At 37.6% G+C, this 23,197-nt stretch overlaps 2 protein-coding genes across 3 annotated transcripts in view; one reads left to right on the top strand and one right to left on the bottom strand.

Annotated features, from left to right (window-relative positions):
* Positions 1–309: 309 nt before the first annotated feature.
* CNOT7 (CCR4-NOT transcription complex subunit 7) lies at positions 310–17,851 on the bottom strand. Of its 2 annotated transcripts, XM_080928471.1 has the most exons (8): positions 17,658–17,851; positions 16,198–16,409; positions 14,047–14,240; positions 9,091–9,129; positions 7,585–7,746; positions 5,975–6,119; positions 3,134–3,244; positions 310–1,637 (listed from the first exon to the last, which is right to left on the bottom strand). In XM_080928471.1, the coding sequence occupies exons 2-8, from the start codon at positions 16,312–16,314 to the stop codon at positions 1,509–1,511; spliced, it is 897 nt and encodes a 298-aa protein (XP_080784597.1). In that variant the 5' UTR covers positions 16,315–16,409; positions 17,658–17,851; the 3' UTR covers positions 310–1,508. The 2 variants fall into 2 exon arrangements, with proteins under 2 accessions (XP_080784597.1, XP_080784598.1); XM_080928472.1 differs by lacking the exon at positions 9,091–9,129 and having other exon boundaries at positions 17,658–17,847.
* Positions 17,852–17,906: 55 nt separating this feature from the next.
* Positions 17,907–23,197, top strand: part of VPS37A (VPS37A subunit of ESCRT-I) — a 28,630-nt gene continuing 23,339 nt past the window's right edge. The window contains exon 1 of the mRNA XM_080928470.1: positions 17,907–18,324. Coding sequence (XP_080784596.1) covers positions 18,200–18,324 — 125 coding nt within the window. The 5' untranslated portion in view covers positions 17,907–18,199. The remainder of the gene's footprint in view (positions 18,325–23,197) is intronic.

Raw genomic sequence — 23,197 nt, 5'->3', positions numbered from 1 at the left:
GATCCAAAGGGTTCAGAAATGCCTTGTTTTATGGCCCAGACCCCAGACTGAAGAACTGACTTATGGACCAGCTGTCCTTACTGGAACTTTGAACACACTAATAAAAACCAGACCAATCTTCTGAAACACACACACACACACACACACACACACACACACACACACACACACAAACACACAGAGAGAGACAGACAGACAACCTACAGCTAGTGAAGCATGGCCACCAAGTCATGTTATCCAAAGAAAATGGCTCAAGTATTCAACACTTCCAAATAAATGCTTTAAAACCAAAGTCACCAGTCACAAATATATAGGAAAACATTTTTGAAGCCTTTATTTACAAAAGCTTTAAAAACAAATAATACCCTCTGTTTTGCAAATAATGTTTAGTTTAAAAAGGACCGTCCAGGTACAGCATCATGTATACAGAATGTACAAGGGAAACAAACTATGTTGCTAACAGTTGGAGACTTGCTAATATTATTGATTGAAGTGCAGATAACACACATTACAACTTGTAGTCCATCACTTCAGGGTAGAGTTAATGTTCACCAAAATCTTCCAACACATGCTCTGGTCTGGTCACATATTCTGCATGGCTAAATATTTCACAGTCTCTTGTCAATATATATAAAATAGATTGCAAAGATATACACAAAAAATAAACAAGCATTACACTCCTCAGGTAATTTTATTAGCTAATTGGCCTATGCATGCCAATTAGAAACCAACAGACATGAGATGTGCTTGGAAGGCTAAACACTACACACAGAACAGTAGTTACTAGGCTCCTCAGTAGTTCTTGTTTTCTGTTAGTCCTGCTGAATCAACAATTTGCACAATGCACGTGCTGTACGCTGAATGTCAAAAACAAGCAAATACTGTAAAAAGGTGGTGGATAGTAATTTTTCTAGCTAAGAGCAAGAAAAAAATCACAATTTCTGAAAAAATAGAGGATTGAAATCACTCTATAAAGTGCAAACTTGATGGTCCACAATTTTAAATACCTATAAGTACTGCAGAATAGGAGGAGAGGCATGGAAGAGGGAAATAAATTACAGTCAATGCTAGTTAATTTTATTTTGTTTTGTTTTTCCCTTTTCCTAAAATTGGCATGCATAGGCTACTATGTGACGGAAGAATTTCAAACCAGCTTTACACTCTTCATGAAGAAGCCCTTGTGATTGGATATTAGTAGTGAGGGAACTCTAGAGGCTTTTCTTAGACCCCATACGTGCTCAAGTAGGCAAAGTTTATCAAATTATTCAGTAATGTAGCTTTGTCACACAAGCTTGATAAGAAGTGTATTAAATTAAGGCCAGATTTAACCTGAATGTACTTTAATTTATTAAGATCATAGCTAAGAAAGGCCATACTTATTACTGAAAGCAGAAAAGACGGGCTACAAAAGGAGGGGGAGGTATTGCCTATTATTTAAGGGATGATAAAACCTATATACAAGCATGTGTGTAACTCGTATAAAATAAAAATAAGAAGACTATTTCCTGTCATGACTGCTTGCTGGCTTCCTCTTCATATGCATTCCCTGTGCCGTTCTGTACATAGGATGAGCCAGAACCAAGGCCATATAAGTGACCACAGTATTTGGCATCATCAATGTGGTCTTCAAAGAACATCTAAAAAGAAAAATTTGAAAGAAAAAAAATCATTTTAAGCAAATGATACAACCTGCAGTTTATATCTCAACATTGCAACTGCTCTTAACTAGGTGTAACCACTACTTTCTGTGATGTTCCCTTGAGAAGCTAGACTGCATATTTAACGAATAAGACTTACTGATGCCATTAACTATAGGCCTAAAGGATACTTTTTAAAACACAAAAATCTCTCTTTTTCATTAACAGTCACCTCATTTTAGTGAGAATTTATGAAGCATAAAAACACGGCATTTTTAATTCTATTTATTATAACAAACTTCACAGAATAGGAGAAATAATGGCAGAAGGGAAGGAGACGTTACACCATTTTAAGTTGTTTGAAGTCTACGCGCAAGGCTGAATTGACTAAAATTAACCAAACCCTAAACGTGTTATAGACAGTAAACACCTCGACATTCTCACTACACTGCTGTCCTTGAAGCCAAGGGAAATAAAGGTGACAAACTGGTGCCAGAAATTCACCATTAACTAGACATAAGGCATTTTAAGAATAAAAATCCAAAAGGTGTTCTATATGGAAACTAAACAGTTTACTTGCATGAGTGGACAATTCAAGTTAACTTCTGAACTGATACCACCTGGCAAAACAGATCAAATGCTTTCTATCAAAGGATGCTTCTCCAAGAGAATATACTCAAAGTAATTCTACACACACAGAAACACACACACACACACACACACACACACACACACACACACACACACAAATATACACACATCTGTACCAAATCAAAGTAGGATGTGTGTGTATGTGTGACACCTATCTCTTAGTTATCTATCCTAAAAACAGACTTTGTTCTACTACATATCATCCTTCCACTCCTAACATTTTTATACTTGAAGTACTTAATGGGGAAAATTACTGATACAGCATTTGATTCAAATATATATATCAGACTTTAGATTTAATTAATACTTATAATTCAAAACGCCCTTTAAGACTGAGTAAAAACTGTAAGTTCTACTTTATAAAACCTTCAAAGCAAGACATGAGCAAATCTATTTTCACTACCAGATTCAAGAAAGAGAAGGTACAACTAAGAAAACTCTGACACAGATTCCTTTACTCAGATGGGCACGTATGGGGTCTAAGAAAGGCCTCTAGAGTTCCCTCACTACTAACTTTTAAGCTTAAAGTTATTATAGCCTTTGCTCTGTGAAAACAGTATGTTTCCATGTACATGATTTTTACAATCATATAATTTTTTATTTTATAAACAATCTATTTCACAGTAAACAATTTTTTTACTCTATAAAGAATTTATTCTATTTCCGTTTGAATTACATTTCAAGAGGACTTATTTAACATTTGATTCAAATGTGGTGGATGTAACTTCTATAGTACCTCTATTTATATCTTCACTTAGCAGGTTCTTAATGCCCAAAACTTTTGTCACCAGACCTTTAATGCTCTCTACCTAACAACCAAGAAAAAGGCACAGATGTCTTCATACTTCTCTCATTTTGAAAAAGGCCATTCCTGTGAGCAGTGAGTCAGACCCTGCCTGGTGCTGAGGTCCTATTCGCTCCAGCTCTAACTGCTCAGCAACTTCCTGTAATCCACCCTAGAAGGAAGAAAAGCTCCTGGTCAAATACAGACTTTGGGTCTGGAATTCACAATTATAAATTTAGACACTGACAAAAGTATGAATAAAATTTTAATAATGTAAAAATTAACCTTGTAAAGATGGCAAAGGGATTGATAAAATATGACTGCAATATATTTGTGGACCAGAAAATCTTTTTACCAGAATATGAAATTCTAATAGGAAAATTTTATCTTAGTTATACATTTTAAGGCATGTGACAAGCAAACCGTTTTCCAGAGATATGGAGGAAGTAGATCAAACTCAGGGTAATAGTAATAAGCCACTCAGTATATTGAACCATCAATCATTAAAGAACTCAGTAACGAGTAGAGGAATTTCTTTGAAAATATCTAGGTTTCCCCTAAATTATTTAAAACTAAACATAAGACAACATGAGTGTTCAGACCACTGTCACTGTCAGTCTGTCATATAACTTTCATTTTCTCAACTAGGAAGAAGAGTTTTACAGACATAGAATTCAAATAGAATGGTTTGCTATGGTCTGCTTTCATTAATATAGCCATGACTGAGAAAATAAAGAGCGTGAAAGGAAAAGAGAAGAAATAACAGGCAGACAGAAGCAGACTACTAGTCAATTTCCTCCTTAAATTACAACGCCTTCACTAGCAAGCCAGGCAGTCTGCAGTCTTATCCTAGCTTGACAGGACTTTTGCCCAGCAACTGTTTCTGTGCTAAAACACACTGTGTGCACTATGTGTCCTTAGCAGCTGCTTGTAACACAGAAGCAGACTAGGTGGGAATGACTGGCAGCACCTTATCACTAACATACACTTTTAATGTGAGCAGCTCACATAGCACATAATAAAATATTTGATATTTCTTGGCATTTTGAATATATAAATGAGAAAAAAGTTAGGACTCTGTTTCTAAAAATTATAATTGTACAAAGCTGTCAATTAAAAACAAATGAACAAACAAACAAACAAAAAAAAAAAAACCAAACAAAACCTTCAGAGCCAGATCAAAATTCTTAGCATGCCACTCATTTAAGTAGTCTGAATACTCTGATGGAGTCCACTTATAAGGAACCTCAAATGACACAGAATTCTACTACTTTCATCTGACAATCATGAAATTATCTTGCAAAGAACTTCTCCCACCACACCTACATCATAGGCAGATGACCTGTGTTCTACAATTCTCAGTTAACTGTTGAAATCAAAGCTTCCACATTCAATTCCTCCATTCTTGCTTAAGAAAAAGTTACATTTCTTATTGTCTCCTAGAGCAAAGCTCTGTCTATTCTTTTCTAAAGCCTAGAAAGAAAAAACTTGACCAACCTTGGTTTTACTGAAAGAGAATACTGGCTACAAATACACTTGTTTCTTTATTTATAACTTAAATATCACCAAAATCCAGCAACTAAAAACCCACTCACAGTATTGTCAGGGATCTGTGCCAACTCAGGTGAATTTGCTCTTAAGCCGAAGTACTTTTCTTTAATCAGGAAGCGTTTATTTTGTTCAAAGGTTAAAAATAAATGGTTATATATGTTAAGTAGTATCAGAATAAGCTACTGTCTATATAGAACCTACATATTTACAATATAGTACTTACACCTAACCAGTTTTAGCTATGTAAATAATAACACCATACTTCAACAAGAAATAATAGTCTCTAATCAGGAAAACCACGTTAGAACATTATTGAATGTCTCTGCCCGCTGCTGGTCAGCCCCAACTTTGTATCTTTAAGATAGTTCTGTGTGCTGGAGTGTGAGAACCTCTGTAATGGGCCTAGTTAGAATGCCACACCTCACACTTTTGTTTCAGTTCATGATTCTCATTATGGCATCAATAACAAAAACTTAGCCCTTAGCTTGACTTTAGTTAAAAATTTATTCTGGGGGCTAAAGAGTTGGCTCAACAGCTAAGAGCACTGCTATTGTGGAGGACCAAGTTTCAGTTCCTAGCACCCACTAGGTGGCTCACAATTACCCATAACTCCAGTTCCAGAGGGGTCCCTGCTACCTCTTGCTATAAACTTTCACAGGAATGTGTGTATATATATCTTAAATATATTTAATGTAATTAATATATTAATCAACCTTATTCTGGGCTGGAAAGATGGCTTAGCAGGTAAGTCACTTGCTGTTCTTGAAGAGGACCCAAGTTCAGCTCAAGCATAGCATGGTGGTTCACAACCATTGATAACTACAATTGTAGGGGATTGGATGCCCTCTTCTGATGTCCTCGGACAGCAGGCACACATTTGATGCATAAATACACATGTAAGCAAAACACCCAGAGACATAAAACTTAAAACACAAACCAAAATAAACCTTATCCTATCAAGCTAAATACTGCAGCATGGAAGAGGGATTGTCTGTCCTTTAAGAATAGGAACAGATAATTTAACTGCATTAAACATAACTTTTAAAACATGGCTTAAAACATTCAGGCCTAAGATATTATAGAAGTACTTGGTCTAAATCAGTGCTTCTCAACCTTCTTAATGCTATGACCCTTTAATACAGTTGTGTTGTGGTGACCCCCAACCATAAAATTATGTTCACTGCTTCTTCATAACTGTGATTTTTCTATTGTTATGAATCATAATGTAAATATCTGTGTTTTCCAATGGTCTTAATTGATTCCTGTGAAAGGGTTGTTCCACCTCCAGATTGAGAATCACTGGTCTAGCTAATGTGCTGGTTCCAGATAAAAAAGTCATCTGAAGCCTTACTTTGAGATTTTTGCAGCTCTTCATGAGGTACTTCACATCATAAATGACAGGAAAAAATAATCGAAGGATCTCAAAGAAATCAAGTTCTTCTTCAGGCAAGTTAGAGTTGGTCAGAATTTTAATTAAATAGCCAAAGTCATAACCACTAATAAAAAGATTGAAAGAATACAGAAAAAAATACATTAATACCATACAATGAAAGGCATTAGTTTTTCAGATAGAAAATTAAACAAGTCATGCTATAGGCAAAAGGATTACAAAAATGTGCATGCAGAAGCAATGAAAAAAAAGACATAAGTACTTATAAATTACTGACCTTTAGGTACATGGATTTCTCCATTGGTTTAAAAAATCACAACTATAAAATATCTTTCTCTTACCTGTAATTTGAACTCATATTTGGCAAATGACCTTACTGAACATATCTTTTGGAGAATATACAAAATAAACTTTGATTTGATGTTTATTATTTTACTTAATTTGAAAGGGGAGAAGTTTTACTATGGAAGATCTTTGGTACATGTACCCAAGAGCAGAAACTTAAGTTTATTAATAGTTGGCAAGGAAGTGCCCTTGCCAGTTATCTAAAATATAGTGACATGGCTTTGCTTACTTCTAATAGAATACTACAGATTAGAATTGATATACACATTATTTAGTTTTTGATAGTGATTCATGATATAGCTCTGGCTAGGCTGGATGTTACCATGGGGACTAGGATGGCCCCGGATTAAAGAGATCGACCTGCTTCTGTCTCCCAAGTACCATGACTGGCAGAATTTATAATTAAAAAAAAATAGATGGATTAGAATTGAAAGAAATATTTTTCATGTTTAATGGTCTAATCTAGCTTGTTTAATATTTAAATTCTCCTTAATTATCTGGTTTTATTTTTATAATAAAGAATTAAGCATTATCACATACAGAGTATATAAAATGAGATGCTTTAAATGGATTGTAATCAACCACTGCAAAACAATTTTTCTAAGGATAGCCTTCCCAATCACCTCATCAAAACCAAAAAGAAGCAAAACAAAGCAAAACCAAAAAAAACCCTCCTAAATATCTATTCTTGGCCTTGTCTTTGTGGATCAGTTATTCTTCATAACACTTATTACTGTACAACATGCCACACTAGAAATTACATCATTAAAAGTGTTGATTTACCTTTAGCAGAATGGAAAGTACATGAGAACGAAAATTTTAGTCTGTTGTGTTCAGTTTTAGCATCTTACTTAGCACAGTGGCTAACATCAGGAAAGTACCACCAAACGTTTAAAGTAAATGAATGCTTTCCTTTATAAGAACACAAAAATCTAAGACTTAAAAAAATGGTTAAGAAGGAAGGGAGACACAAATCCTCAATAGCTTTGCTAGATTTGAATGAAAGCTGGTTCTTCAGATTTTTTTCTACTAAGCACCAATCCCTCTCACAGGCTAAGATACATGCCTTGCTAAAAGGTAAACAACAGTGTTCTCAGTGAGGTATTAGACTCATGGCAGTTAACTCTTTCCAGAACTAAGCAAAGAAATGCTGATAAAGTGACCTAAGCAGACATAAGGCAGATAGAGGAAGGAAGCACATTGCAATCAGTTTTTTATTTTTTTACCTATGAAATGATAACCATTTGACCCCTTCACAAAGAACCACTCCTGAAGTCATAAGAAGTTCTGCAAAATATTGGGTCTCAATTCCTTCCTCTTCATGTTTCTTAAACTGGATACCAGATGTTGTTAGTAGCTCTATAGAGTCCTGAGCATACATGTCCTCCCTGGCAGGAGAGAGAGAGAAAAAATGTTCAAAATTCTCATTAAACAGTTGTTCTCCAGGTACAACTACAGTGCAGAAACAAGACAGAGGATTGGTTTATGTCCAACTATTCAGATGCTTCACAATGATCAAGAAAAATAAAATGTAAAGTATTCAAAAAGTAATCATTCAAAATAGTCCAATGGTGAGTTTACCCTTACCATCAACTCAATTTTATCAGCTTCTAAACATTATGTAAATCTCACTGGGCTTAAAAAGGGTCTTCTACTCACCAGAGGCTACCACAGATATGTTCTTTTCAGTCTCTGCAGCTAGTTTAGTGCTGCCAGAAGGAGCTGTAGCCACAGCCATGAGGGGTTATGCACACCTCTCATGCTCTCAGCAGAACCAGGAAGGAGACACCAAGTGGCCAACATCTCTTGTAGCTGAGTTAAACTACATTCCATCTTAGAGAAAAAGGAGATGCCTCCTCTCACAAACGAGGAGCCTTTCTGGGCTCTATTAAGCAGTGAACTGTTCAGAATTAAAAACTCAGTTATGACATCGTTTCTTCTTCCAGAAATCACACACCTACAAGAGGCAAATACAATCCTAGACGACTACATTAAACCAAGCCAGGAAAGCTAACTATAAACCAATTGTTCAAACTTTTACTTAAGCCAGAGAAAAAGCCACCTATAATTTCTAAGCACAAATATATTAAGTATTATACGAAAAAGTTGAAGAGTCATAAAAATGTATCTTGCGGATTTACCATTTATTTTTATTTACTTTTTGTTAACCTTAACATTGGTTTCTACCATTAGCAAAAGAAAATTTCTATGGAAGACTTCAATAAAACTAACAAAATCAAAATAAATGTTTGCTGTTAACCAAATCTATTTTTGTAGTTTACTCTCTGGAAATCAATTTCAAAGGTCAGTTTTAGTTCTCAGGCTGTCAGGAACTAGGTGATGAGGTTAAGACTTGAAGCATTTAGAAACAGAGGACAACTACCTCTTTACATCATGATTTCTCTTGAAAGATGCTGTGGAAGGCTATCAGAATAAACTTAATGCAGCCCCGCCTCCACCCCCAGTTAAATATCTCATCATAACTAAAACTATGGCCCTTGGGCTCACATGGAAGCTTGTTTCAACACCTTTAACCAATCAAGAATACAGCAGACTGTTCTCCAGGCTCATGCTGCTCTTAGCTACATGCTCAACTTACTGTATTACATCCAACACTATGTAACCATTACGAATTAAATAATGTATCAGTGAGGTAGGACAGGGAGTCTTGTTGCACTTAAGTCATTATTTCCCAAACTTGCCCAATGATAATAATCACCAGGGGGACTTACCAAAAATATGGATTCCCAGGTCCCACTGCAGTCCCAGACCTATTGAATCACAATTCCCAGGTGAGACCTGGAGGAGTACCTCGGTATTTTATAATAAAGTAAGATTGGCAAACAAAAACATATGAACAGTCCCTTTCTCTTCTGCAAAATTTACGTAACTCAAGTCTAAGCTTCGTAGAATGAGCCTTTTATAATAAAGTCTGGTACAGATCTCATGCTTCATATTACCCAACGCTTAGCCTTATCCAGAGAGGAGGAAGAACTTTCTACAGTAAGGTGGGTTTCCGTTTCATAGCAATTAGGAGTCCCATTTCCGAATCAGTGAACTATCCTTTTCTGATGGTACCACTTTTAAATGTTCCATACTCTGCTTGTTCTACTCTCAAACATTCTAGCAATAAAGGGGGAAATGTAAGAATTTCATCTGGTGTTGGATACTGCCTGTTGGATCTATTGTTCAGATTTAAGGTAGCAAAGTATCTAGTTATGACTGAACATGAGTGAAAACCATGTAACAATCTCTAACAATTTCCACAAGGGCATAGGTATACATGGCTATCCTCAGTTAATACTCTAAAGATGCACTATCTAGTAACTCAATCATGTAAAAATACTAAATTTTCTATTTTTATAATATGAACAAACCCTATTATAAGAACTCACATTCTAACATGTGTTCTTATCAACATTAAACTACTTCTGGATTATCTCCCAGATACCAACCATAGGGTTGATACAGTACCTTCTTCAAATGTCACTTACTTTCAAACAGACTTTCTTTTATAAGTCAAATGCTTTCAAGTTAAATACAAATAAGCTAGAATGTAGCCATACAGATGGTTAGTCATCTTTAGTTTTTAGTAAATTAATAAACCCAAATAAACTCAAATAAGAATAACTTAAATAAATTAATAACACATAAAACATACCTAAAATTGCAAAGGTTATGAATGACAAGAAGACAAATAAAAAGGAAATATTCTCACAAGCACAATTAGCAAGTTATTTAAAATAGGCTGCTATTTACTCTTTTGATGGATGAGACTGAGCAGGAGCTTCCAACTTGCAAAGAACTACAACTTCCAAAAAACAGCAGCAAGCCTGTCTGCCTGTTTCTTAATATGAACATATGTGCCTAGTTGAAACTTACTTAAATATTCATTCTGGGAATGAGTAAATGAAGCTTAACAATGTCTTCAACTTTGGATTTAGATCTATACTTCCAATAAATTAACCACAAAGTTTCCGAAGGATATACCGATCCTCCATGATTAATGGTATGTCTTGATAATCTCATTACATGTTAGGAAGACAGTATCAAAAGGTGAGCATATTATTAGATCACCTAAATGGCTCGGCAGCAGAGTGCAATGTAAAATATCGAATAAGAGAGCAGCCAGCTGGGAGATGGTGCTTCCTACTGCTACCCACTGCAGCAGAGTATACAGTGCTGCCGAAGAAAAGGAACAAAATTCAAAAGTTAATGTCTCATCCACTGAATGCATACTACTTCTGTATGTAGTCAAAAAGTGTAAACTGAGCCATTCTAAGTCAGGAACCATGACAGTGGCTCACTAAAGAACCTAATAAAGCATGTCTTAATCATCCACCTAATCATACAACCTAATTATCATCCAATTTTAAAGCATATACACTAATCATCCAACATAGCATAGTTAAATATACTACAGTACATTAAGAAAAAGGTCCACATAGGAAGCAGAGTCAGGTAGATCTCTGAGTTTGGGGCCAGCCTGGTCTACAGAGAGAGTTCCAGGACAATCAGGGCTTCATATAAACAGAAACCCTGTCTCAAAAATAAACAAATAAAAGAAACCCCACACAAACAGAAAAAGGTCAAGAAACCAATTACTCAGAACTCTGAATAACAATATCACATATATAATAGTTACACAACAACTAGGAGGAAGTGTTGAGAAACTGGTAAAAGTTGTTTCAACTTTGCAATATTATCCAGTTTCAAAAGCATGTTCTTTTTTGTAATCAAAGAGAAAAAATGTCAGAGATATGCTTTCTAAGTCAATCTAGCAGTGTCACACTGTGACAGGCGGGTTCTCCTTATGTCTAAAATGCACAGACTTCAATGCTAACGTCTCCATTCTGCTCAGCCCACCCCAGGCAAGTGTATGCACCTCGCCATAGTCTTTAACCTGAGGAGACTGACTGTCAAGTCAACAGTTTTACGCTACTCAGTGGTGAACACCCCAGCTCACTCACTCCATAATACTCAAGTCTCGCTCTGAAGAGGACACTTCAGCAGCCAGCGTGCTCCTTAACTAAGGCTGTGACGCTCTCCTGTTACAGAGTTTATCAAAGCACTGGGCAAAGAAAGCAAAATCTTAGCTTTAAAACACACATTAATAAACATGTTTGCTTTTACGCCCATAGTAAGTATAATAGTTACAGTGACCAAAATACTAAAAGGTCTAAAGAAATTTTTACATAGAGAGCATTTATCTGTTTCTAAATGTCTGTTAGCTAATACTGACTTAGGTATTACAAATCACGCCTTCAAGACTCAGAGAATGTTACGTAACACTCGATTGCAGGTATTTCTTACATGTGTGCTACTCTAAGGATCTACGCAAAGCTGAATGCTATATACACTACAACCATACAGATCTTTCTACCTACACCCAACAATAACGATTTGCATTTACTCCCTTGATGCTAAGGGTAAATTTGAAAGAACACTAGAAGAACCCTGACTTGGACCAATGTGAGAATTAGATACAAAAATCTTCACAAGCACAGACAATAGACAGAGTGATGATGTTGGAAAATGTTCACCAACACTGTGGCGCAGAGCCTTGTGCATGGACATGTTCCTTCTAGGCAAGGTCAATCTCCACCATGCTTCAACACGTCTGAGACCCTATTATGATACTTTCCACATTAGGCAGTACTACTTTTATCTTCTCAAAAGCTTTTGCTCTGATTAACATTTTTAAACTAAAATTTTCATTAACTTGAGTGTGTGTGTGCCTGCATATATCCATCATTTGACACATAACTTCAGTTCTCTCCTACCATGTGGGTCCTGAGCATCATACTTAAGAGGATGACGGCAGGCACTTATGCACTGAGCCACCTCACCAGCCTTCATACTCTTTGCCATTCCTATGATGTTACCATTAGTATAAATAGTTGCAAAACTGGCAGTAAAACTAGTTTTGCCTGAGTAAGAAAAAACCAAAATGTTCCTCAGAGAACAACAGAAAAGTCACTGCTACAAAAATTACCATCTAGCAAAAGGGACTACCAGCTTTACCAGCCTATATATTTACACTGATGAATTAACTCCCAGTCACAAACTGAGTATATTATGTAACAACACAAACAAAACCCAATGTTCTGATGATTGAGGGGAAAAAAAGCCTTAAAGAAATAAAATAGGAAAAACTAAAGATCGCAGTGAGGGAAGCATGGAAGGATATTTTCAGTGTGTCCCAGAACTGTAATACTCATGAAGCATTATGAAACAGCAGAGATGAGCACGCTAGCCTTGATGGGCCCACAGGGACTGTTAGTTCAGTACTAGGTATTAATTAATACTATGAGAATTACAGGATTAACACAACACTTTTCAAAGATACACAAGCGCAGCACTGACGCTGTCATCCTCTAAAACCGTCAGTCCTGCTCTTCATTAGATCTTATATGTTCAACAGTGTAGTCAACAGAGAACAGGAACAAAGAGAGTTCTTATGTAGGCATGGGCACTGATTTTCTTATCCTTTTCTGTTGCTATTTTTCAAACCAGATCAAATTATATAAATACAGGCTACCAAGCAGAAAGGGACCAAAATATTGTAACATAGTTTAGAATATACTATATATTTTATTTCCATACCTTAACAGAAATGAAATGTTACTCTCCACTACTAGGTACTTACATCTTGTAGTTCAGAAGTCACATGTATCCCATAATAGTTATAAGTGTGGCAAACTTACTTAAAACATTGTGTGTGTGACTGTATTTATATATACATTTATTTTAAAAATTCAACTGCCTGGTTTTTGAGCATGAACTGTGTCAAAAGGATGGACTCACTTTCATACAGTTCCCTCAGCTATGAAGATTACAATAAATAATGTAGAACTATTTTAGCAAAAGAAATAGTTTATACCCAAGATCTGTGTTAGACATCAGATTCTGTTATATATGCAAGCTTCAATACTATTACATTTTCTGTATGTAAATTAAGAGGTTGAGGATTATATGGGAATAGTCGTTTAAAGAACATGAATTTGAAAAGAAAATATCCCCAATCTTCCAAGAAATGTCTTACTACATGTGGTATTTAGAATACAAAATATGAATGTAGTAAAAATTTCTTCATGGGAACAATGATTATCTTAACAGGTCTCTAATAGATTGAAGTTGTAGCTGAATGGTATCTGCTTAGTCAGAAAGTGCCACTGCAATCATATGAATTCCAAGTTGGGCATACAAACAAATGTGAAGGCTCTATGTGTGGTGGCTTATGCCTTGTAATTCCAGCACTTGGAAAGCAGAAGCAGATAGATCTCTGGGAGTTTGAGCCCAGCATTGTCCACATAGAGAGTTCCTGGTCAGCCTGGGCTATGCAATGAGACCCTGTCTCAAAAAAGGAAAACAACAGCAAAATGTAATAGTAAGATTTAAGAGTCATGTTTAGGACACCAGGTTTAATCTGCAGCACCCTTAAACAATGACAAACATAACAGAAACAGTAACAAAAATATAGTTTCACAACTTTCCTTAAAAGTGGCCATCATATTTTAGAAATAACATCTATAACTAAAGTTTTTGAAACTAGAAAGTTTTTATTATTATCTTTCTAATTATGAGGTAATTACAATTGCCTCATAATAACACACCTAAGCTTTTGAATATCTATATTTAATATATTTCCAGGAAAATTGGGGTCTTATGTTTTTTTTCCCACTTACGTCAAATTAAATTTAAAATTAAACTGCCAAGTTGATGTTCCTGGAGGATATTCTCCTTGCTCATTCATAAATGTCAGTCCGAGCTGAATTATCTTTAACAAGTCTACATTACACCTCAACAGTTGGTATTGATAGTCAGCATTGCTTCTGAATTCTCCAATGGGCCTTGCAACAACACCTGGAAACTCGGTGTCCTGTAAAATAATTGTAAAATTTATTATTTACTAAATGGTCATAAATACAAAACTCTTAGAAAACTTTTGATATAAGTCAGAGAATTCATTACAATGAAGTTCTCTATGTTCATACTCAATGATTATAAGCATGAAGAGCATTACTTATTAGACCTCAAAATTTTATAAACTTAAATTACTTTTTCTTAGTTGAAATTGATCAATAAATGATTATTCTGTACTGATAACCCATAAGAAACTCAAGCAAATATTTGCTCCATTTCCTGGAAAAAAAATCATAAACTCATTCCTAAGGAGTATGCATATGAAGCTACACTTATAGCATTACGTTATTAAACTCAAACTGCATGAAGGATTGATTTAAAAGTAGAAAATACATTGTGCTTTCCAATCAATGCAATGAGACAACATTTACCTTGACACCAAAGTAAAGAAAAAAATCTCATTAATGTCATTTCTTTAGTTAGCCCAAGTATTTTCTATATAATTCACAGCAAACATGTCAAGACACACATTCACTCTTGCAGGCTGTTGTTTCTGTAATGCTGCCATCCCTTATTGTCTGAGATATAAATGACCACTAGCAATTTCTGCTGCTCATAAAAATAAGTCCCCACCCAAAGAGAAAGTTTCTGCTCTAATTATGAACAAGTACCCCTTTACTGAATGGTATGTTAAGTACAGACATTCCTATTTTAAGCAAATATTCTGTTCATTCAGAGATACACTTTTTTTAAACTTGAAAAAATAAGACAATTATGTATTAGTTTAGCACAAGAATTAAAATTAAGGCTAGTAAAAAAAGAAAAAGAAGTAGGAGGAAGAGGAAGAAGAGGAGGAAGAGAATAAATAGTAAGTCAATATGAAACAGTAAAGAAACCTAAACTTCCTGAATTTAATACAACCACCAGCAAATTACTGGATTCTATAAACATTAGCTAGACTTGAAGTGGGCCAGGGATAGAGGTGCAAAAAGCTGAAATACTGCCTTCTAGAGCTAATGATTGTGTAGACCAAGAAAACAGACCAGCTATAACAAATACACAGTGTAGTAACAAAGCAGAAAAATAGTTATCCAAACATTCTAGGCAGACTGAAGACCATCTGTAAGAGCAGAGCGGTTCAATGATCTAGTATGTTAGCAATGTTTTCTTAAAGGATCTATTTTGGTTTTTGTTTGTTTAGCTTATCTGGTACTAGTAGCATGGCCTTGGGATTGCTGAGAGCAGAGCTGACATTCTTAGGCTCTGGAGTCTTCCTACTGAATGTAATCAATTTCATAAAATTGTACATTAGACAAGTACATTCTGTAACTATGTCCTCTTCCCCTCTCCTCCCTGTCTACAGCCTGGGTATATCACACTCTTGCCTTCTCACTCAGCAGCTCCAACTCAGTAAGAACCCATAGGCAGCCCTATGTTCCTGAAAGCAAAGCCTGTCTCCCTTAAGCCCTTAAACCCAGGTGAAGCAAGCCCAAATCCTAAAGCATGTCTGCCACTTTTATTCAAATGCCCCTGATTCCTAATCCCTTGCTGATTAATGCAAGCAGTAAAAAAACTAAACTTGTCAAAATAGTTTTGTTTCTGATAGCCTTCCCTGTAGGAAACAGACAATTTATTTCACGATTAAATTAATCCCTAGCTATCAATAAAAAGGGTTTAATTCAAGGTTTTAAAATTCCAGTCAGGGGTTGGCATGCAAGCAGGAGAACTGCAGTTCAATCTTTAAAGGTGCATGGTCCACGAGCTTGCAATTTAAGGCTTGGAAAGCAGAGGCAGGTGGATCCCTGAGGTTTCCTGGCCAGCCAGCCTAGCTTAATCAGGAAGTCTCAGGCTATTGAAAAACCTGTCTGTCTGTCTGTCTCTCTCACAAACACACTCACACACACTCACTCGTACGCACGTGCGCACTTCACCATTACAAAAGGCATTTTAAAAGGATTTAGCCAGGTCCATACCATAGCAACATAATTATATTTTCGGATAACTTGACGGATTTTCTTCATCTCTTCATCCAGGTTACAGGCCCAAACTTCACAAATTCTTTGGCTATGATCTACAGTTGCTGCTGGCATAGTGACAGCACAAGGGGTCTAGATGCGAAGCATCAAAATGTTATGCTTGATTGAAGATTTGTTTCATAAAAATACTTTACCCTTTACTTGTGTACCTGTTGAAATAAAGACCACTGGTATCATGAATGTGAATGATGAAACTGGGCTGGTATAAATAAACCTTAGGTTACTTATTCAAAGTTCATGATTCGTAACAAAATCAAGTTTTAGAAAGTTACTTTTCTTAAGGTACACAGCTCATATATATAGAGAATATAAAAGCACCACAACACTGATTTCCCAGTTGAATATAAACCTGACTAATTAAGATCTGCTACAAGTTCAATTTACTCCACACAAAACTATAATCCATTTCAAGTTTAAAAAAATGAAATTAACAAAACCAAACGTTTCTTAATAGAATGCTTGCTTTTATTCTTCTAACATTTAAAATCTTACTCAAACCAGATCAGAGTAACCATATTTTAAAAAATGTTTTGAGAAGCATCAGGCAATCTCAAAAATAAATGTTCATATAGCGGAAGGGAGACAGAAGGAAGGCAATGAGATGTGACCATTTAAATTTTCTAATTTCAAAAGCATTTCTCCTGGCAACCAAAGAGAGATCTCATGTTTTTGCCACAAACACAAGGTTCACAGTATACAATGGTGAGGTTATTAATACAGACGAACAGGGACCAATAAACAATAACCCCAACAAAATAAACGAGTTAAAAGAGGATTGCCTTGTGTCCTAAACTCGTAAATGTAAGCTGGAGAAATCTCAGAAACAAAAGGTGATGCTGGGCACGCCTTCTTTCTTACTCTCCTCCCTGTAACACGGGTCTACACACAGTACGGAAACACTGTAATTTAACACTGCTTTCCTCCACCCCCTCCTCTACTGCGGTCTCAGGGTCCCTGAAGAGGCAGCAAAGGCCTTCTCATTACTGAGGTCGCACTCCTCCGTGGGCACCGTGAAGAAAGCACAGACGCATTCATGTCAATGATAACACTCTTCGCTGGCACACAGCCAGCTTGAGGCTGCAGATACCATTTACTAGAGCTAGATTGACTCCCAACCACTGCGAAGAGGAGCTACTAGTTCAGAAGTAGGCCACCGCCCTCCACTCTCAATTTCCTTCCCACAACGAAATCCCAGGTACAAAGCGGTGGCGTCATCACTGCGCGCCGCGCCCCTGACAGGCCCCCGGCCCGTTACCTCCTCCCCCTCCAGCTCCCCTCCCTCTGCCAGCTCTGTCCACCACAGCCGCGCTTGAGCGGGCGCCATCGCGCACCCTCTTGGGCTCCCACTCCCGCCCCTTTCCCATTGCCCCAGCACGCCCCGGACCCGCCGGATCTACTTGTGTCTCTGAGCTCGCGCTCCTCCTCCTCCTCCTCGCCATAGAGATTGCACCCGGCGGCGGTGGCGGTGGCGGTACCGGCGGCGGCAGCGGGAGCCCCATAGACACCTCTCGCCCTGCAAAGGGGAAAGGGGAGCCGGAGCGGCGCTCTGCCCAGCGCTGCTACGTCGCTCCTCGCACGTCCTACCGACGGCGCGGCATGATGACGCCAGCGCAGAGTGGGCGGGGCTCTCAGGAGGCGGGCCGGGCAGGTGACTGACGCCCGGCGGTGGAGCTCCTGGCAAGGCGACGGGCCTAGCAAAGTGACCGGGTGGTGTTGGTCGAGAGCGCACCGGCTTCTGTCCAGCAGGCGGGTCGCCCTTTTCCAGCCGCCCGCAGTGGTAGCTCGTCCCGCTGGAGCCAGGGACCCGCGAGCGGGACGAGCGGGAGAAGGCGCGGCCCCTGGCGTCCCGGCCGTGCTCGGTCGCTGGGGAACCACTGGGCTAAGCGAGGAGGAGCAGGCCGGAATCTTCTAGGGCCTCGGGCCCGGGGACCCGAGGAGGATGAGCTGGCTCTTTCCCCTGGCCAAGAGCGCGTCATCCTCCGCGGCCGGGTCCCCTGCCGGCCTCACCAGTCTCCAGCAGCAGAAGCAGCGGCTGATCGAGTCACTCCGAAACTCCCATTCCAGGTGACTGGTGGCTTTGACCCAGGGTAAAGTAGGACGGGAGGGCGGGCCGCCTGCAAACACCCGTGCAGCTCCGCAGGCTGCTCCGCCAGCTGCCTCCTGTTGATAGTCCTTCCAGTGGGTTAGGCGCTCACTTCCCTAGTGTGTCCCTGGTGACCCACCACTGTTCAGCTCCTCTCTTGACTTTTTCATCTCATCTGACAAAACGGAGTTATCTATCTATACACAGCACCCCTAGCTTCCACGCTAATTTTCCTTTTGATCCACCTATGATTGTAGCATTGCATCAAATCGTTAACATGCTAACACTCGGCTAGAGACAGTTGGGAAGGTAATTCCCAAGTTTTACAAAGTGAAAAATTAAACTGTTAAACATCGAGGGAAAGGGAAGCCAGTGTCCTGGTGATAATCCTTTTGAGTCTGTAATTAAGCTCACCCTGTTCCAATAACCTCTTTCTGTCTTGTAATTGATGTCTTTAGACTTCTCACTTTCTTGTGAGAAAAGCTCCACATTTAGGACTTGCCATATACAATCTGCATTATCTGTTGTCTTTGGAGTTTCCTTATTGTAGCATAGTCAAACTAGACATACAGGAATTGCATTATTTCGACTTTAAAAAAAACTGTAAAGTCATCTGCTGCATTCTTTTTTTTTAAATTAGGTATGTCCGTGGCTGCTACAGGTTTTGAAATATTAGAGCTGCTTTGCGATATGTAACTTTTACAATAAGTTTTACTTAATAGCTTCATACCATATTTTATGTATAGAGGCCAACGTGGTTAAACTCTAGCTTTTCAAAAACCTTGTCACATTTTACTGTATTATATAACACAAATTATACACACACACACATCCATGAGAGAATAGCATCGTGTTATTGTCAAGGGGTATTTTTATGTTACACATCCATTTTTCCCCCAAGCAAGTAAGCTATAATCTCCAGTTGCTTTAAATCAAGTTGTCAAAAGAAAACTTTACTGGAAAATCAGTTTGAACAAGACCTGTTTCTGACTGATCTGAGTTTCTTGGTTGTCTCATTCATTCTTGGTTGTAGGAAAGTTTCAAAAAGTCATTTAATGTCTTTTTAGATAGAAAAGAGTAACCATCCTTTATTGGTGGTTTCATTGTGGAAAATTAAATTCATAAAGTTCTTCCAAGTATTGGGTGTGTTGACTTTTCCCCACTCACTGTAAGGTCATGATCCATGCATGCTTTTAAAGCGTTAGGTTGGCCTGAGTGGAGGAAAATGTGGGGTCAGAGACACAAATGTGGGGGAAGACAGCAGGAGAATTTGCTTCTGAGCCTTCAAGTCTCCCTTACTTTAAGGTACTTAGCATGCCCAAGTGATATGCTTACTGCCGTAGCAATTTCTGAACTCCAGCACAAGTCACCCTTACTCTCAGCGGTGTTTTGTTTGTTGCTAACCTTCAGAGCAGAGTACAGAATAACTAGAGCCACACAGAGAAACCCTGCTTTGAAAACCAAAAACAAGCAAACAAACCCCAAACACCTTCACAAGTTACACTCGCAAGATAGTGTAAAATGAGGTGGCTGACTTTTGAAACACTCGACAAAGGTTTCCACCTTAAAATATCAACTTGGAAAACTGTGGATTATGTTAGTCCTACTGTTGCAGAAGCACTTTTGGAATTGTTCCTTAGCCTTTACTTTTTTTCCTGCCAGTAATGCTGGTGATTTCCTATTCTTGGAGGATGAGATGGAACTTTTGAAACACTAGAGTCTCTTACTGCTAAGGCTAGTACATGGGGGAAGTGAGCTGAAGTTCTGTACTTTGGTCCCAAGTGGAGTTAATAAAGTGGTAATTGTTCATTGAAGGAGTTCTGGAGTTGGTTTAAAAGGATCAGTAAGCACCCTTAAAGGGATGCAAAACAATTTTGTGTGCTAATCTTTGAACAAGACATTTTGGACAGGAGACATTATCTACACATACACAACAACCCTAAGTATTTGATTCTTGTAAGATCTTGAGATTTTAATTGAAATACTGTAAAATTACAAATTATATATAAATAATTTTAAACATTTAAGAACGTCTTAAACACTTTAACAAACTCTTACCTTCTCCAAAAGATTAGGTGAGTTTCATAGTTTTTTTTTTTTTTTTAAATGAGTGATATCCTGCAGGAACAAGTCTGAAACTGTCATAAAATACTAAAGGGGTTTAACCAAAGCAAGAGGACACCTTTAAGTATGCTATGAAAGTGAAAGTGAAAGTTATATAGCCTGGACTCACGAACAAATCTTCTAGATAATAATAATCACACTCTTCATTACCACTGAAGCAGTGGTTCTCAACCTTCCTAATGCTGCGGCCCTTTAATACAGTTCCCCATGTTGTGGTGACCCCAACCATAAAATTGTTTTCATTGTTGTTTCATAGTTGTAATTTTGCTACTGTTGTGAATCATACTGTAGATCTCTGATATTCAAGGTATCTATGCGACCTGACCCTTTTGAAAGTGTCATTCAATCCCCAAAGGGGTTACCACCCACACTAAATAGTATCCCACTGCACTAAAACTTTTGAGTTCATATGTAGAAAAATTCTTCTAACTCCTTGAAAAAGTTTACTTTGGAAGAGATTATTTCTTTCCTTTCCATTTCCTCTGAATTCTTTAAAGACTTGGTGGAGGTGCTTTCTAGCCCAGGGGGTATAAATGATCTGGGATGATCTTATCTCATACTCTTACCTCTTTTGGGAGTAGGACTCCTCCTCTTCTTCCTCTTCCTCTTTCTGTGGTCTTCTTCTTTGTTTGTTCCTTCATTCATTCATTCACTCAATCACTGGAGCCACGTGCCTCTACTTATACAGTACTAGGAAGTAGGACTCTTGATAAATAGAAGTCGGAAGGAAAGCCCATGTTTTCTCAATAACATAGAACCATGTGGGAAGAAAAACAAATGGGAGGGGAGGAAAATACTTCTGTTCATGGGACTCCTGGAACTGTTTTGGATTGTGATTGAAGGCTGACAACTAATGTAAAATAGAAGGACAAGATATTCCTGCTAAACTAATCAACTCTGAAGCAAACCCCCTTCCCTCTGGTACTTAGTGTTTAAGATAAATAATTCCTCGCTGGTAACATGACTTTCACCCTCTTTCAGTAAACTTGTGTTTGCAATGATCCTTGCTAACCAGGCTAATACATAAGGCTCCCAGAAGTAAAGCTGTTTAGTAGAATTTCTCTGTGTTGCACCCACAGTTAGAATATACTACAAATGGATGAGGTAATAGTGACTGTTCTAAATATCTAAAGTTAATTAGCCTCTTTATGAACTTCTTTATCTCTAAAATAACCTAAAGCTATGTTATGAGTAGTAATTATAACTTATAATTAACTGTAAATTCAAAGTTATACAGGTAATAAGCCTTCTTTATTATCTTTAGCTGGGTCTCCCAGGTAAAACGTGTCTGCGTTAATTTTATAATAATGGGAGTGCTGTTTTGTTTGCATATTTGACAAGAGTATATTAAGTTGTTTGTGATGGCGTACAGAATTGTATTTTTCTTTTGTACAACTAATAGACTCCAAATGAAAGAAAGCAAAGAAGTCAGGAGCTACAGATGGGTCTCACCCAGTAATCCTTACATGCCTTATGTCCATTGAACTGAAAGGATTGACTGCCTGGTTGCTCTTTGCTCTACTCAGCCTAGATAGTCGGTTGATTCCTCAAGCCTCTCGATGTAATGACATTCTTAAAGGCACAAACCAAAATGAATCCGCGCATTGTAGCTGTGGTTCTCAACCTTCCTAATGCTGTGACCCTTTAATACAGTTTCTCATGATGTGGTGACCCCAATGATAAAATTATTTTTGTTGTTACTTGATGACTGTAATTTTGTCACCATTGTGAATTGTAAATATCTGTGTTTTCTGGTGGTTGTAGGCGATCCCTGTGAAAGGGTCATTCAGACCCCAAAGGGGTAAAGACCCACAGAGAATTGCTGGAATAGAAGCTTTGTAAAGAAAATGTCCTAGCTTTCTATGTGTAGTTCTAAAACACACACACACACACACACACACACACACACATGGTTTACTGGCTAGTCAGCTTAACACATGGGCCTTTGGCAAATATTCAAGATCTAAAATCTATAGCAAAACTATAGAAATGTCAGTCTCCATAGTCTTTACATCATCTTATTTGGTACTCAGTTTTTGCTGCATAGATCACAGAGTCCTTTTTGATTAATCAGACTTTAATCCTGTAACGTCCCTTGAGAGTCAGCTTTTGTGTAGTCGTTGATTGTAGCTTTTAAGCATTAGTCTTTGTTCACAGTGTAAGGCTTGTTCCCTTTAGCTCACTAGTTTCTAATAAACCTTTCTACAGATTTTACTCTGTAAGACTCACAAACATAGAACCATAACAAACTTATAATAAGAGGATATGTGTTGTCTTTTAATTATTCTATTATTTTTATTAAAGGATTCATATTCAATATTTAAAGCTGAAACTTTATGTTAAAATTTCCAAGAATTCAATATTCTTTTGAAAGTCTATTATTGGAGCATCAAAATTAAATATAATGCATACCTCTAACCTCCATCATGACTCTTCCAACTTTTCTTTTAAAAATAGGAACATCTGGCAACAATCCTTATATATCAATATTTACTTCAAGTTAACAGTAAATGTCTTCTGTACTAGGCTGGCCTCTTCCCATTTCCCATTCTCTGTTGTATAAGCAGCTGTATATTCTTGTGCATTCCCTATCCACTATAGGCTTTTGAGTTAACTTGTTGCAATAAAACATTTCATAAGAGGAAGAATAGGAGATGTTGAGCTCACCATAGGCCCCCCTCAAAAGGAGTCAGCGAATCATGGACTAAAATCTCAACTCTGAGCTAAAAT

Source organism: Micromys minutus (genome assembly GCF_963924665.1).
Source record: "Micromys minutus genome assembly, chromosome: 14".
In the NCBI taxonomy this organism is placed as follows: domain Eukaryota; kingdom Metazoa; phylum Chordata; class Mammalia; order Rodentia; family Muridae; genus Micromys; species Micromys minutus.
Note: the sequence above shows the minus strand (reverse complement) of the source record. Positions and strands in the feature narration are given on the sequence as shown.